Source organism: Apodemus sylvaticus, chromosome 2, assembly GCF_947179515.1.
Source record: "Apodemus sylvaticus chromosome 2, mApoSyl1.1, whole genome shotgun sequence".
Classification (NCBI taxonomy): domain Eukaryota; kingdom Metazoa; phylum Chordata; class Mammalia; order Rodentia; family Muridae; genus Apodemus; species Apodemus sylvaticus.
Genome location: NC_067473.1, coordinates 145,457,331 through 145,472,937, shown reverse-complemented (window position 1 = coordinate 145,472,937; position 15,607 = coordinate 145,457,331). Strand labels below are relative to the sequence as shown.

The 15,607-nt window shown below is 52.4% G+C and overlaps 1 protein-coding gene across 1 annotated transcript in view; it reads left to right on the top strand.

Annotated features, from left to right (window-relative positions):
* Atp2b2 (ATPase plasma membrane Ca2+ transporting 2) overlaps nucleotides 1–15,024 on the top strand; it is a 98,346-nt gene extending 83,322 nt beyond the window's left edge. Inside the window, exons 15-23 of the mRNA XM_052172890.1 lie at nucleotides 453–644; nucleotides 2,312–2,525; nucleotides 3,792–4,003; nucleotides 4,101–4,208; nucleotides 6,161–6,343; nucleotides 6,650–6,691; nucleotides 7,963–8,049; nucleotides 8,129–8,224; nucleotides 14,713–15,024. Of these exons, the coding sequence (XP_052028850.1) occupies nucleotides 453–644; nucleotides 2,312–2,525; nucleotides 3,792–4,003; nucleotides 4,101–4,208; nucleotides 6,161–6,343; nucleotides 6,650–6,691; nucleotides 7,963–8,049; nucleotides 8,129–8,224; nucleotides 14,713–15,024 (1,446 nt within the window). The remainder of the gene's footprint in view (nucleotides 1–452; nucleotides 645–2,311; nucleotides 2,526–3,791; nucleotides 4,004–4,100; nucleotides 4,209–6,160; nucleotides 6,344–6,649; nucleotides 6,692–7,962; nucleotides 8,050–8,128; nucleotides 8,225–14,712) is intronic.
* Nucleotides 15,025–15,607: the final 583 nt, after the last annotated feature.

Sequence of the window (15,607 nt, the reverse complement as noted above, 5' to 3'; positions counted from 1 at the left end):
GGACTCCCTACATACACTTAATACTCATCCCTCTCATACACCTTGTATGCAACCAGGCTTTGAGCCCCAGCCTAGACTCAGAGGGCTCCCTGGAGGGGGCAGGCAATGTCCTTCTGGGGTCAGCTCTGTTCTGCGGGGTGCTTAAAGGTCAAAGAGGAGTAGGGCAAGGCCAGACTTCCCAGGGAAGAATGTTGGCCTCAGAGGGGTGGTTGTATGACCATGTGCATGCCTGTATATATGTATACGTGTGTATATATATATATATATATATACAAGTTTGTATGCATATATGCATAAACATGTGTATGTGTGCGTGGTCAGACTGTGCCAGTTCTTTTGAGTCAGGGGTGAGGTGCACAGGACTAACTGAGGCTGTGTAGAGGTAAGAATGGCCAGACAGAGCCTCTCACTTCCCCAGCTGCCCTACTAGACTCCTGTCCCTATCTCCACAGGGCATTGCAGGCACAGATGTGGCCAAGGAGGCCTCTGACATCATCCTGACAGACGACAATTTCAGCAGCATCGTCAAGGCAGTGATGTGGGGCCGTAATGTCTATGACAGCATATCCAAGTTCCTGCAGTTCCAGCTGACTGTCAATGTGGTAGCTGTGATCGTGGCCTTCACAGGCGCCTGCATTACACAGGTGGGTCCTGGGAGAATCATCCCCAAGGCTGGAAAGGGCAGCCTTCAGGCTCCAGGACATCCTAAGATTGTTAGGATCACAACCTTGGGGATGAATACATATTATGTTGCTCCTCCCAAGACCAGGATACCATCTTGGACCTCTGAGCAGCCACCAGCCCTATGCAGTTACGAAATGAGGCTTGGAGAGGTAGTGTGACTCAGGTGGCCCCAGAAATGAGAGGTATCAGGCCTCATGCCCTCTGTCCACTGGCACCAGCCTGACCCTTGCTCCAGAGGCTGGCAGAAGCAGGACAGAGGCAGTGCAGGCCCAAGGGAGATTAATTGCCCAAATAAGGACCTCAGGTTGTGTGGGACTTTCACACCAGAGTAGAGTGGATTCAGAGAGATAGGTGAGTGAGACTCTTTGTGCCAAGATCACTGCTACTGGGCCCTCAGCAAGCTGCCTGCTTAGACAGGTAGAGCCAGGTGGGGTGAGTACCATTTCACAGAGGTTCTGGGGAGAGAATGCTCGGACACTGTCTCCTGCTATCTCCTGAAACTATAACAAGACTGCATCTCCCAGAAGCTGACTTTCTGGTCTGGAGAAGGAGAGGGACTTCAGCTCTAAGAGGGTCTCAGAGGCCTGGCTCCTCCCAGTTACACAATCAGGTAACAGGTTACCCATAAGGTAACAGAGTCCGCTGTGCAGCCACCCCCAAGAGCCACATGGCCCATAGGACACTGTTTCCTTCTGTTGTGACCTCCATCATGATGATGCTCATGGTGGCTGCACTTTTGACCATGTGTGCCACTTCAGGCCTGAGTGTTGGATTGAGGGTCCCTATCTACTTGGGGGTGGAGGGGGACGGGGCATCTTTCCTGGTCTGTGAATGAAAAGCTCCCTCTAGTGGTATCTTAGAGACATTGCATGACAGCTTTCTGGAGACTGGACAGATGCCAGTTAGAAAACAGGTTTGGAGACAAGGATCAGTTGGCCCAACATCCCTGAGTGAGCAGGGCCACGCAGGCTTTGGTGGGAAAATTGCACGCCTGACTCTGAGAATCTTGTAATCAGATAAGGTGTAAAGGGAGCAGAAAGCCCAGGGCAGCCCTACCAGGCAGGGGTGAAGTGGCAGAACAGTCAGGGAAGCACAGAGAAGGCAGGCAGACAGGAAGCTGTCAAGCTTTCAGAGAGGGTAGGCCTCTTGGAGGGGGGCTCCCTGGGCCAAGGGACGATCAAGAGTACAGCCAATGGCAAGGGGCAGAGGATTCTGGGTAAGCCCGGCTCTGGCTGCTATGGACAAGGCCTGTAGTTGTGAGCCGTGAAGGATGAATGGGTCAGCTTCTTCAGTCAGTGTACATGGGGCATACTGTCCAGCCTGAACCGCACAGAGCGAATCTGACTGTGTCTACACCGGCGTGCTTGTGGTGATAACCTGTGTTTTAGCATCCTGCTTTGCTTACTTGACAGACTTCCTGTCATGACAGGGCATTTCTTTTGGAGTTCATATTGGTTGGTCTCCTTAGAAACTCCAAGATCCTGTCCCGCACATGCTCAGAGCACCAGAGCCTGGGCAGCCTGCATCCTCTAGTGGGAACCGGCTGAGACCCAGCAGCGGGTCCATCTGATGCTCTGTGGCTGTGGTGGCTCGCTCTGTGACAGACTTCTCCCTGCCACTGTCGTAGGACTCCCCTCTCAAGGCTGTACAGATGCTCTGGGTGAACCTCATCATGGACACGTTTGCCTCCCTGGCCCTGGCAACAGAGCCGCCCACCGAGACTCTGCTCCTGAGGAAACCTTATGGCCGCAACAAGCCGCTCATCTCACGAACCATGATGAAGAACATCCTGGGCCATGCTGTCTACCAGCTCACCCTCATCTTCACCCTGCTCTTCGTAGGTGAGCGAGCGCCCTTGTACTCACCCCTCTGAGCGTAGGTCACCAACTTCTGGACATGCCATGGCCAACGTCTGATGTCTGCCTTCACGCATGTCATTCTGTTTCACTCATGGGGAGATTGTGGCATGGGAGGGAAATGCGGATTGCAGCACGCAGGGAGCTAGAAGTAGTCACGCCCTGTCCCAGGCTGGCTCACCTCAAAGTCATCGGTAGTGTTAGCATCTGGGACTGATGAAAGCTTTCTGTTAGGTTAGCCACTGAGAGCCAAAGCCCTGGGCGAACAACCTGCCCTTCCCTGGCCCCTTCTAGGAACTCCTTGCTCCCGGAAGATGTCTTCATTGAGAACGTAGACTTCCTTAGGGAGGGACACACAACCTGTTGGGATGTCAGCTCCTTTTCCCATCTCCTCAGCTGAGGGCTCCAGCCACTCAGAGCCTTTGCCTGTGCCTTATTCAGTGTCCCTTCATTAAAATGAGGTCCCTGAGATAATTAACTTAGAAAAGGGGTTCCCTTGGACTCTTTCTGAGAGGTCATATTCAGATGACTCTGCCCCCCATATGGAGTCAGTGACAAGGCAAAGGAGAGAAAAACTGCTCACTTTGTGGCCAGGAAGCAGAGAACGGTATGGGCCAGGCCCCACAGTTCCCTTCAAGACAATGCCCCCTAAAGGCCTGAAATGTCCCATCAGACTCCACCCTGAAGAGGTTCCACCTCCTCCCTTACGGCTAGGATGTGGTCGAACCTTCGCTCAGTCTGCCTCAAGTGCCTGGCTCCGTCCTCAGCAGCAGACAAACCAGGCAGGATGGTGCCTGCCTGTCAGTCCAGCACTCTGGAAGCAAAGGCGGGAGGGACAGAAGTTTGGGGTCATCCTTAGCTACATAGTGACTTCAAGGGCAGCTTGTGCTCTGTGGCACTCTGGCTCCACTACTTCCCCACAGCACTGCAGTCTGGGCGCCGGGCCTCAGATACATAGGTCTCAGTCCAGGCCACATTTGCTTAGGCTGTAGTGGCTTATGTCAAGGATCTGTATCTTCTCGATACAGTCACCCTTCATAAGGAATGCCACTTTGTAAGGCAGCTGGCATGCCACCTTTCTCGGATGTCCACAGGGAAGGCAACCAATGGTCCCAAGCCTTTTATCCCCCTTAGTTCAGTTCCTCAGGCCCTGGTGACCTCCCACCAGGTTAAAACCCGCTGAGCAGGAGGCACAGGCCACATTGTGCTCCGTTCCACACCTCAGCCTGGCCCCACCCTCTGGCTTGGCAGGTGAGAAGATGTTCCAGATCGACAGTGGAAGGAACGCCCCTCTGCACTCACCACCCTCGGAGCACTACACCATCATCTTCAACACCTTCGTCATGATGCAACTCTTCAATGAGATCAACGCCCGCAAGATCCACGGCGAGCGCAACGTCTTTGACGGAATCTTCCGGAACCCCATCTTCTGCACTATCGTCCTTGGCACTTTCGCCATCCAGGTACCCAGCCCCCACTTAACCTGGGCTGGGCAAGGCGGTGGCTCCCCAGCCCTCCGTGCCATCTCCGTTGTCTGTCCCTCCGATCTCTGACCTGCAGATAGTGATCGTGCAGTTTGGCGGGAAGCCCTTCAGCTGCTCCCCACTCCAGCTGGACCAGTGGATGTGGTGCATCTTCATAGGCCTGGGAGAGCTTGTCTGGGGCCAGGTATGTGGCAGGGGCGTGGGGGGAGGGGTGTCGAGCCGAAGGAAGACGAACAACAGGATAGGTCCTAGCTGTGACCTGTACCCCCTGTCCATACCAGGGAAGACCCTTCCCAACACTGGGCGTCAGAACAATGGAGTCAGTTCGAGTCTCCAAATGTAGGCCACGTGGGTACCAACACTCCGATTTTGACCTTTTATCTGTATTTCACTGCTGCTGGTGTTTTCTTTTTTAAATTGCAAGCAGTTTCTTTTAACTTAAATTTATGTCCAAAGGCAATGCCATTATTACTGGCATGACTTGCCAGAAATAGAAGCTTACGGAAAAAAAAAATAATGTTAGGAGGGGCTGCCCCAGCTCAGAACCTGAAGCCAACATGCTAAAAGGGGAATCATCTATTGGTAACCTGAGGGTAGTAACCAGTGGTCCCAAACAGGGTAATATGGCATACCCTGCCACATTACCGTGTGACTTGAGGTGGTCCTGTGCCTATCTCGGGGGTCTCCTCACTTGAAGGTACTCTCTAGTGGCCACTCCATCCCTGACCCTAGACATTCTTTCACCTGGTTCATTCTCTACCACTTCCCAAGTTCTAAGCATACATGCACATGTGCATGCATATACAAATGCACACACACACACACACACACGCATGCATGAAGGCACACACATGCACACACCATCACATATACCATCATACTGCTGACAGCTTGAAATCTCAGTTTTCTGATTCAGGACTCTACACAGGAGAAGTGTCTTTGTCAATAAACTAAGCTGAAAGAACTATTCCCAAGGTGTCCAGACATCTAGACAGTCAACTCACCGTAGGCCTAAGATGATTCTCTTCTTAGGGTATCCCCAGGTTAGACTAAAAAACCACAATAGTGAGCCAGGTATAGTGGTACACATTTGTAATCTCAGCACTCAGAAGGTTGAGGCAGGAGGATTGCATATTTGAAGGCGGTGCAGTGGGCTACATATCCAAACCTTGCCACAAAGAATAAAAAATAAAAGATAAAGAGACGGTAGAAGAGATGGGGATACAGTGGCCATGGGGTATTGTGTTGAATGTCTGTAACCCCAGAGCTTGGAAGGCTGAAGCAGGAGATTTGCCACTAGTTTGAGGCCAGCCTTGACTACGTGGTAATGCCCTGTCTCGATGGGAATCACTTCCTAGCCTTTGGCCAAGACTAAGTGTAGAAATTTCAGTGGCAAATGTTAACTCAGCGATAAAGTTCTGATCCATGCAAGCTCCCTTTGGCACTTCTTTGGAGCATTAAGAACTAAGTTTGGTTAGGACCCTTTCCCTATTTCCTGGGGACCTGGGGCATGCACCCTGAGAGCTCCTTCAGCACCCAGGGGAGGGGACTCATGAGCAGTGAGGTCAATGCCAGCACCGACCCTGAACTCCTAGGAAGCCCCAGTACATGGTCTAGCCCTCACAGATGTAAAGCCTCAGCCTGGGAACCAAGGCCTTCAGGAAAGCGTACGAATGATCATATCCCACACACATACAGCTTCTGGGTCCCGGACTGGCCTCTTCAGTGCACACTGTGCTCACTGAAGGCCATCCACAGAAAGCTCTGTCCAGCATGCATACAGTACCTGCCTGGGCCCTCACAGCTCCTAAGCCTTATCACTAGGAGTCCAGTGCTCAGCAGGGGCACATGATTTGTCTTAGTTCACATGACCAATAAGGCCTGGGGCATCCCAAGGCACAGTGGCCAGTTCCTCAAGGCCAAGTTGTTCCACTGTGTCCTTGTGTCCGATAAGTGGGTAGAGAAAAAATGCTATTGATAAGAAATAACCAACTGTTGAGTTAGGATGGGCCAAAGGTTAAAGAGGGAGTTTTTCGTGTGACTAGGGAAGTGGGCAGAAAAACAGGGAGAGGGACTCAGGGGCTGGGAGGAAAACCTGCAGTCCTGACCTTTGCCTGGGACATTCATCCCTTGCAGGTCATCGCCACCATCCCCACCAGCAGGCTCAAGTTCCTGAAAGAGGCAGGGCGGCTAACACAGAAGGAGGAGATCCCTGAGGAGGAGTTAAACGAGGATGTGGAGGAGATCGACCACGCAGAGCGGGAGCTTCGCCGTGGCCAGATCCTGTGGTTCCGAGGCCTGAACCGCATCCAGACACAGGTATGGGGAGCTCCTAGGGCTGGGCCAGTCTTAGGGGTGTGTGGCCAGTGTGTTCCAGTGCACCCTCACTCTCTGACGTGAGGGCAGGTGGCTCTAGAAGCCTCGGAGCGGGCTCAGTGAACACTCCCCATGCCCGTCATTTGGCCTCAGAAGAGCCCTCACTATCCCTCCAGCCACGTGAGCACGCGCGTGCGTGCGCACACACAAACATTTCTGCTACAGAAGCAGAGTGTGGCCTCGGGAAGAACACTGCCTTCTCAGCCTAGCCAGGAGTTGACATAACTCTCACCCACCATGATTTTCCAGAGAGATCCCCCTGAGAGGATAGGGGTGGTTATGAGGGCTAAGGTGAGTGTGCATTCTATTGTGGCTGGGGTGGCTACCAGGAGGAGCAGACAATACTGGAGGGAAATTGTCAGCCTGGGAGCTATATTCATCTTTACAGAAAATGCCCACAGTCTCCGCCTCTGTAAGAGTCTCCAAGCACTGCCCCTTGATCCCACCTAGATATGGAACAAAGGTTAAAATCCCAGTAAACAGAGGTATGCTTGCAAGCCAAGTTTACACATAAAAACATATATGCCTGCTCAGCCAAAAGCAGGCTTCATCTCCACAACAGAAGTTAGGTAGCCACTGTGTGGCACACGATGACGCAGGAAGGCCCCCCACCACACACACACACATACACACACACACATACACACATCCCATGTTCTCCCAAAGTCCCCCGTGCCTAGGGCAGGTGTAGTTTTGGATATGCTGTAGAATCCAGAGGAAGAGATCTCTTGCCCAGAAAGACATCTATGGAGTATCACCCCAGATTCCTCCCCTAGACTCCAGCAAACCGCTCCATTGGAGTTCCTTGCAGCCCACAGGGACTCATGTGACTCCTACAGCCCCTGAGAGGAGGGTATGACTCCCCTGTTCTACCCACTTGCAATTTAAGGAAATGGGTTTTAGACTCAGGGTTGCCTCCCAGAGGTCTGGACTCTCCTGTTGTGACCAGGACCCTGGCAGGCCCTGTTTCCTGTGAGGGCTAGGGTAGGTGACACTGCCCTACAGGTATCACATCTCAGGAGGGAAGGGGACCACAGTCCCCTGATGATTATAATCCTGGATAGGTGTGAGTAGTTCTGAGCCTGCCTTGTCTGCACAATGTTGTGAGCCAGGTGCTATGACACTTACACGTCAGCCACATGGATGGTGTTGACCTTCTGTAAAGAAAAGGAACAGGACTTTCCCAAGGGCACCTAGCTAGTAAATAAGCCATCCAAAGTCAATCCACCCAGAGGTCTCACAATATTACTCTGGCCCTATGCCTGAAGCCACCATTTAATTCTGACGTCACGGCCACCCCAGCTCCTGAGCCACTATTGAGTAAAGAGGTCACATGCCACTCCCCGGCCTCCCACCCCCGCTTGGGATCCCCAGGGCCTACAGATGGTCCCAGAGCTGAGCAGACATCTTTCCGAACCTTGGAGTGTGTCTGGTATTTTTGTTTTAAGTGGTGTTGTCCTTGTCGCCGTGGCTGCGGCTGTTTGTGACGTTGCGCCCGTCAGTTGTGTAGCTGTGGTGTTCGTTTCTTCTCGCAACTTGTCTCGTTCTCTCCTCCGTTGCAGATTGAAGTAGTCAATACTTTCAAGAGCGGGGCCTCCTTCCAGGGGGCCCTGCGGAGACAGTCCTCCGTCACCAGCCAGAGCCAGGACGTAGCCAGTCTCTCTAGCCCTAGTCGCGTGTCGTTATCCAATGCTCTTTCCTCTCCGACCAGCCTTCCTCCTGCTGCAGCTGGGCGTGAGTGTGATTCCTTACGGCCTCCGCTGGCACTGCCAACGCCAGCTCCTGGGCGGGCAGGCGGGCAGGGGCCGGGTTCCAGAGAACATGGTGGGACAGGGGTCACTGTAAGGCCCAGGGGCTGAGGGCTACTAAAGACAGTGTCATTGGTCAAGAGTTCTCAAGTAGTCATGGAGCTAGCTGGGGGTCAGGGATTGTCACCAGCAGTGGGTCACTAGAATTATAAGCATTCAACAGGTCTTAGTCCATCCAAGGGTCATACCATAGTCAAAATATTTCCATAATCCAAAGGGTCCCAGTCCCCCTCAGGACCTGAGGCTAGAGGATGGCAGTCACCAGTGGCACAGGACAGCACTCATTCTAGTGTCTTACCTTGTTGGGTAAAGCTTGGTCCATGAGGGAAGGTCTGGCAGTGTTGAAATCTCTCAGGGGTCACAGTCACAGCGGGACTCAACACAATAGTCAAGCAGTCACTGAAGGTCGGAGGTCACAGCCAGGAGTGTTGAAGCACTTCAGGACCACCCGCATCCCCACCCTGTATGCTGGGCACATCAACTGCCCCACCAGCCCGTCTCCCACAGAGAGTGGAGCAGGCTCAAGTCCTGGCCCCTTCCTGGTAGAGACAAGGCTCCTGTTCACCTAGCTGATCTCAAGTAGAAAATAGTGGGGTACACACATCTTGCATGGGTAGCAGCTAGTCCCAAAAGAGCTGGTCTAACCTTGGTATCCTTTTCTTATATGAGAGGTAGCCTGGAACTCTCACCTCCTCTTCATCTTTCTTCTGCCAGTTACCTTATTTGGGGGTGGGGGCGGGGGTCCTTTTTGTTGTTTTGTCCTCCTCCCTCCCCCAGGCTAAAGACCAAAACCAGGACCTTGTGCTTGCCAAGCAATGCCCTACCCCCTGAACTAAACCCCCAAAGCCTTTTCTTCCTTTTGCCAAGCACATCTGCCCATACCACGGCCTCTGACCTGGGCTTCTGGTCTCTGGCTCTGCCTAGTTCTTTGCTGGACCTGTCCAAGGTCTCAGGCGCCAAAAGATTCCTCTATATTTCCTGTCTGCCTCCATTCAAGTCTTCTCAATGTGCATGGAGCCTCCGTTCTGGCCTCTTAACAGACACAACTCCTGTGTTACCCCAGCCTGCCTTCAAGGTCTTTGATAAGAAACAGACTCCACCTCTTGATACATTATAAAGTGCCCCTACACCCATCCTAAACCAGGACACTCAGCGGCAGGGAGGCTCTGCATACAGGTTCATCCATTAGGGCCCTCAGCTCTCGCAGGATGCACAGATCACTAGGAACCTGTTGGTAGCCTCTGCTGGTGTCCTGAGACATCATGGCGCCACGCTCCCTGGCATAGAGGATGGTTAGGAGGCCCAATTGTGTTTTGCCACTGACATAAAATTAGTCCCAATGAGGCAAAGGCACTCCTGAGTGCGTGGTATCTGAGTCCCTGAGAGATAAAGGCCAGGATTTCCCTTCAGAGCAGACACCCCTTCTCACCTTTGTGAGTGGGCCGTGCTTACTGAGTTGGCTTTTCCTTCCTCCCTGTCGCATCAATCCAGTTCTGGCCTTGCTTGGCACCTCCCATCTTGAAGTGTGGTCACCAAGTGTTCCCACAGAGATATCCTTGTTGGCAACTCCTGCATCACCCCGAGTTCTGACCACTAGGAGTCTAGCTGCAGAGAACAAACTCTATTCTTTATACATCCTAGTTCACCTCTTTGATGCAGCATTCCCAAGCATCCACGTCCTCCGAGGTTACCCTTGAGTCCCCCTCCAGCTTAGCACTCACATTCTAGGACAAAGAGCCACTCGTTCACCCCAGCATCTTCTTTCTCACTCTTCCTTCCACACCGATACAGAGCCATCAAGGAGCCTGTCCCTGCCTCACTTCTACAGACACGCCCCTGTGCCCCATGCTCTTGTCTCTAGACAAGCCAGTGCCTCCTTCATTCCAGTAGCCCTAACTTTAGAGCAGTCCTAGGGAGAAAGCCAAGGTGGGGCTTCATCTACCATTTTGGCCCATGATCCTTCATTCCCTCTCCGGTCGGGCAAGCTCAGCTCCTTCAGTTGTCCCCACAGTCACCTCCCCAGCCTCCTTAACAGTCTCCCACTGGTACCCTATACTCTAAGCTACAGTTTGTAATTCTTCATCTCTGTGAGCCCTTCATTGGGTATGAGATCTCAACATCCAGACCGTTCCTCTGCGGAGTGCGGTCTCCTGCAAGGGCTGTCACCTGTGTGGTTTAAGGAGGCATTTCGATCACCGAGATCACAATTCGGATATCAAATAGGCACCCTCTCATCCTCTGCCTGCGTACTTTCTGTCTTCTGCTCTCCTGGGACTCTGAACACCCTCTAGATATCAGGCAAGGTCCCTTCAGAGGGCAAAACTCTTTCTTCTGATAGGAAAAAGGTCCAATAGGCAAGACAGAAAGCAGAAAGATGGATGAAGCTGGGATACCAGACTCTGCAAGATCTTCCCAGCAGAGGACTGGCCACATGCCTGCTGAGCAAACCCCAGGAGTTATCTCTTTCCTTCATGTCATTAAAAGTTGATTACAAAGGGGTAGGATAAGAAAGCTTCTATTGGCGAGCCCACTGTGCACCCCTCCACGGCGCAGCTGTTAGATGCCCCAGGGATAGACAGTATGCATGGGGAGACACGCTCAGTTGGGATGGGACCAGAGCATTTGGGAGAGAACCCAGGGCAGTTGTGAGCTTTTCTCATCCCGACTCAAAGCTGAATTTGGGTTTCCGCCTGGGGGTTCAAGGCCGCGCCACTAATGCTGTGTACTTGAGCTCTACTCAACAGCCCCTCGTCCTTCACTTCACATACATCTCACCACGAGGAGAGGAGGCTTTCCCAGGGTCACCAAGAGACACCACTTGGGCAAGGTCACAAGCAAGGGGGACAATGGGAGTATGTCCTGAAGCCCCTCACGCTCTGCGCTGCACCACTTTCCAGACAAGCTGGACTCGCTAACACAGATGATGGCATTAGTTCTGGGAGCCAATGCTGGTGCCCACAGCTTTCCAGATGAGAAGGAGCACCCCTTCCATCACCCTATGTGTGGAAAGTAGAGAGGCTGTATCCACGCGCGTTCCTCTAGCCCACAGAGTCATAGAGTACCTCCACTGGTCGACCAGGCTCATCCATCAAGCCAGCCTCCTCTCCATCCCCCTCAGGCTCCTCAGCTGCCGCAAGCCATCCCTGTCCTCCGTAAGCCTGAAGAGGCTCACACTGAACCTTGCTTCAGCCCCACTATGCCAAGGGCAAGGATCTACATGCACATGCACACGCGTGTACACACACACACACACACACACACACACACGCATGCACGCATGCCTTTAGACTTGGGTTTCAGGAACCTCCAGTGTGTGCAGCATTTGTGGTGAGGAGCTATGCAGTCAGTGGCAAAGAGGAAAGCTGGGTTTTCTCCTTAGCATCTGGTAACGAATTTGAAGCAAGCTTGGGCTGGCAAGGGAACAGCTTGCTTCTGGGGGGCCCTTGAGCTCTCCGACTGTCTGAATATTCCATGTCTTTGTTTCCTAGAGGGCTAGAGAACCCTGGACACAGAGTTCAGCAAGAGAGAGTGAAATTTAAAGAGGTTGTGAGTCTTTACCCTTGAGCCTGAAACGACTGTGAATCAATCCCAGACGCTTGGCTTCCTTGAAGCCGGGTAAACATTCGAGTATGCGGAGCCCGCCTCAGAGAAAGGCTTCTGCCTCCCCAGAGACCCCAATGGCCAAGAGTTTTCAGGTCCCTCAGACTGTTGAAAGCAAACTTCCACAGTCCCACCCACTGGCCCCACCTTGTTCCCTGCCCCCCACCCAAGTCTCCTGTCCTGAAACCCCATCTTTAGAGCAGGCAGGCCGGGGAAATGGAAGAGATTTTTGCTTTTGTTTTTTGTTTTTTTCTTCCCCTATTTTTTTTTTTCCATTTCAGCTGCAGAGAAAACCGAAGTGGAGTCTTGAGATGGCCATGGCGGGGTGTCCCGAAAAGTCTTGTCCCCACAGTCCTGTCCAGAGCAGTTCATTCCTTCTGTTGTCTCCATGCCAGGGGGAGCGGGGAGGGGCCTCATCTCATTGTGTGTTGTCCCTCTGCGTTGTCAGTCACATGACAAGGGCTTGCCACTATCCCTTAACTTCCTTCAAACTTAGGCATTCCAGACAGACAGACAGACAGACAGTGTCCTATGGCAAGTCAGTCAGCCTCAGGAGTCAGAGCACCAGCTAGAAAGACACAGGGCGGGACATCTGCACTCCCAACTGGCGGATTAGAAATCCTAGTCCCTAAAAAAATCATTCAAGAAGCACAGATAAAGAGAATCAGAAGTTCAAGGTTATACCCTGAGACCAGCCTAAATTATATTAGACCTTCCCTTAAAGCAAACAAATAACCTGGGCAGTGGTAGTGCATGCCTTTAATCCCAGCACTTGGGAGGCATAGGCAGGTGGATTTCTGAGTTTGAGGCCAGCCTGGTCTACAGAGTGAGTTCCAGGACAACCAGGGCTACACAGAGAAACCCTGTCTCGAAAAGCCAAAAAAAAAAAAAAAAAAAAAAAAGCAAACAAATAACAAAGAAAAGATAAGCAAACTAAGGCTATACCTTTTTAAAATTATTATTATTATTATTATTATTATTATTATTAATTTCCAAGGGTTCAATAGCTTATTTATTAGATCAGAAGATGAACGACCTACAGAAGCTGCCTAGGAGAGACAGAGACAGAGACAGCTGAGAGCACCACACAGGGCAACAGTGCTCAGTTTGCCTGCCTTCGCCCACTCCAGTTCGACAGCTTGCCTGGATTCCAGCAAGCAGAGTCCTCTGGGGTCACTAGTGTGTAGGGAGAAGGGACAGAATGGTCTTCAGAAGGCAAGTGGAAGTTGTAGCTAAGAGAAGGCTGGTGGCAAAGGAGGAGGGAGGGAGAGCTGCCTGGGGACAAGAGCCAGACAGCACAGCCCAAGCAGGGAACTGACCAATGCCTTTAGAGATGGAAAGCCATCCGCCAGCTGTGACGCGGGCTCAGCAGTCAGCGCCATCTAGGAGTTTCTTCTGGGAACAGGGATCTCCCTAACCAGGCCCACAGAGGAGATCCCTGGTTCTGCTGAACTCTAAGCTGCAACTCCAAGGACTTCCCACAACAGTCTCGGGCAGGCTTCCTGCCCTCATGGCCAAGGCCATATATGACACTTGGCTAGTCCACTTGGTAGCATCGGGCCATCTTGTGTTTTCTCTTTTGCCCTACTTTGAGCCAGCTCTGGGAAGACAGCAAGAAATCTCTTTATTCCAAGTCCCATCAGTCCCATAAGACACAAAGCATATGTTCCTGTTCCCCTGTACCCTGTAAGGTAGTTTAGAACGTGACCAGATAGGTGGTAGTGTAGCTCTCTACAGCCAAGGCATAAGGAATGGCCAAGCCAGGACTTCAACCTGGCCCTTCTTATTCCAAATCCAGGGCTCTTTGCACCAGCCTTGGAGACCAGAGGCCAGGCTCCTCGCATTCTTAGAGGAGAGAATAAAGGCCTCAGGACCTGAAGTTTCTGGCTTTCTCACTGTGGTGCAGTGCCAAACCCTCGGTATCCAATCCCCGTACCCCAAAACCTGGAGGGGATCTCAGGGTTGACTGTCCACTTCTGGCCTCTGTCTTTTGTTTTGTTTTGTTTTTCTTTTTGGTTTTGTGTTTTCAGAACACAAACATAAACCCCAAACTGCAGGAAACAAGGGCGCTCCTTAGCAAGCTGCAATGGCTGGCCAGGGCTTTGAGCCCATACTCGAGTGTTTACCTCCCAAATGCATGAAGGAAAGAGGCGCTGGGCACAAACAACTTCGTTCACATTGTGCAGGCTTCCAAGTGTAGCTGTGTGTCGGTGTGTGTGCGTGTGGCCCCTGACTCCCGTGGCATGCTCCCTGCCCCCAACGTCCCGTGTGCGGCTCCTCTGTGCTTCGACCGTGGCTGCTGCAGCCCTGCACCTCCGAAAGCCTTCCCTGGCTTTGCTTTGCTTTGCTCTGCTGCCTCGGCTTGATGTCCCTTCTCTGTTTGGCCCTCGTGTGTCCTCTCATCCCACCTCATCCGACTGTCTCTCCTTCCTGTTCCTTCTCTGTGTGACCTGTAAACCTGTTCCATGTGGTTTGGTTTCTTAACTGTGTGTGGTTTTTTTGAAGATTCACTTTTTTTTAACAAATAGACTCTTTCCTACTTCCCCTGCAACCCCCAAGTCCCCTGCATGGTCAGACTCTGCTGTGACATTAACAAGGCTCAGTCTCTCACTAGGTCGAGTGCCCTTCGGAGTGGACCATGCTCCGGTTCACACCTTCCTGAGCATCTCTGTGGTGGTGCTTTTATAGTCCCCACTAACACCATAGTTCTGACCCAAACCAAAGCCACTTAAAAACCAACTCATGGATGCATTCCCCCCAAGCCCTCTGCCCTCCGTCCCCCATCGATGCTCATAACACCAACGACTGTGGATCCCAGCCGCCTGCGTGCCCTCCCCTCCCCCAACCCTCCTCCAAGTCCCTGGCAGGGCCAGCCCACTCCTGACCAAAATGTTTCCCTTGCAGATCCGCGTCGTGAAGGCGTTCCGTAGCTCTCTCTACGAAGGGTTAGAAAAACCCGAGTCTCGAACCTCCATCCATAACTTCATGGCTCATCCTGAATTCCGGATCGAAGATTCCCAGCCCCACATCCCTCTCATCGATGACACCGACCTGGAAGAAGATGCCGCGCTCAAGCAGAACTCGAGCCCGCCGTCCTCGCTCAACAAGAACAATAGCGCCATCGACAGCGGGATCAACCTGACGACCGACACGAGCAAATCAGCTACCTCTTCAAGTCCAGGGAGTCCCATCCACAGCCTGGAGACGTCGCTTTAGCTGAGGCCCCTGTCGCCTGGCCACGCTCATGGACCCGCCGCCACCCACCTCCAGGCGCACACCCTTCCAGGCACCAACTCCCCGACGCAGCAAGGAGCACTGGGAGGAACCCACACAGCAGAGAGAGAACGCGTTTCCACACACAGACCTTTCTCTGGCTGCCATGCTGTTTGAACTCTTTTTCACTTCTTAGGCCTTGGGCGGGGTTGCCCAGGGGTCATCTGGAGCAGAGAGTGGCGTGGATTTTTTTTCCAAAACATACAAAAATAATAACGAATTAATTTAAAAAAAAAAAAAGAGCCCTTCCAGGCTCCAGCCCAGACACGGACCAGCCATGCACCCGCCGGCCACTGCGTCCCCAGCATGAATGTACCTGGACACTTTTAATCCCCTCCCTCGTGTGGTTCTTGCAGGGTTAGGGAGGGGACTTTTTTTCTTTGTTTTCTTAGGCGGGAACTGCAACCAGGAACTGGAACAGACTGCTGTTCGTTCAGTCCGCTGGTCTATGAGGTTTCAAATGCTTGCTCAGCATGGTCCCAAATGTCTAGATTAATTTAATAACTTTTTGAAATCACAGAGTAGG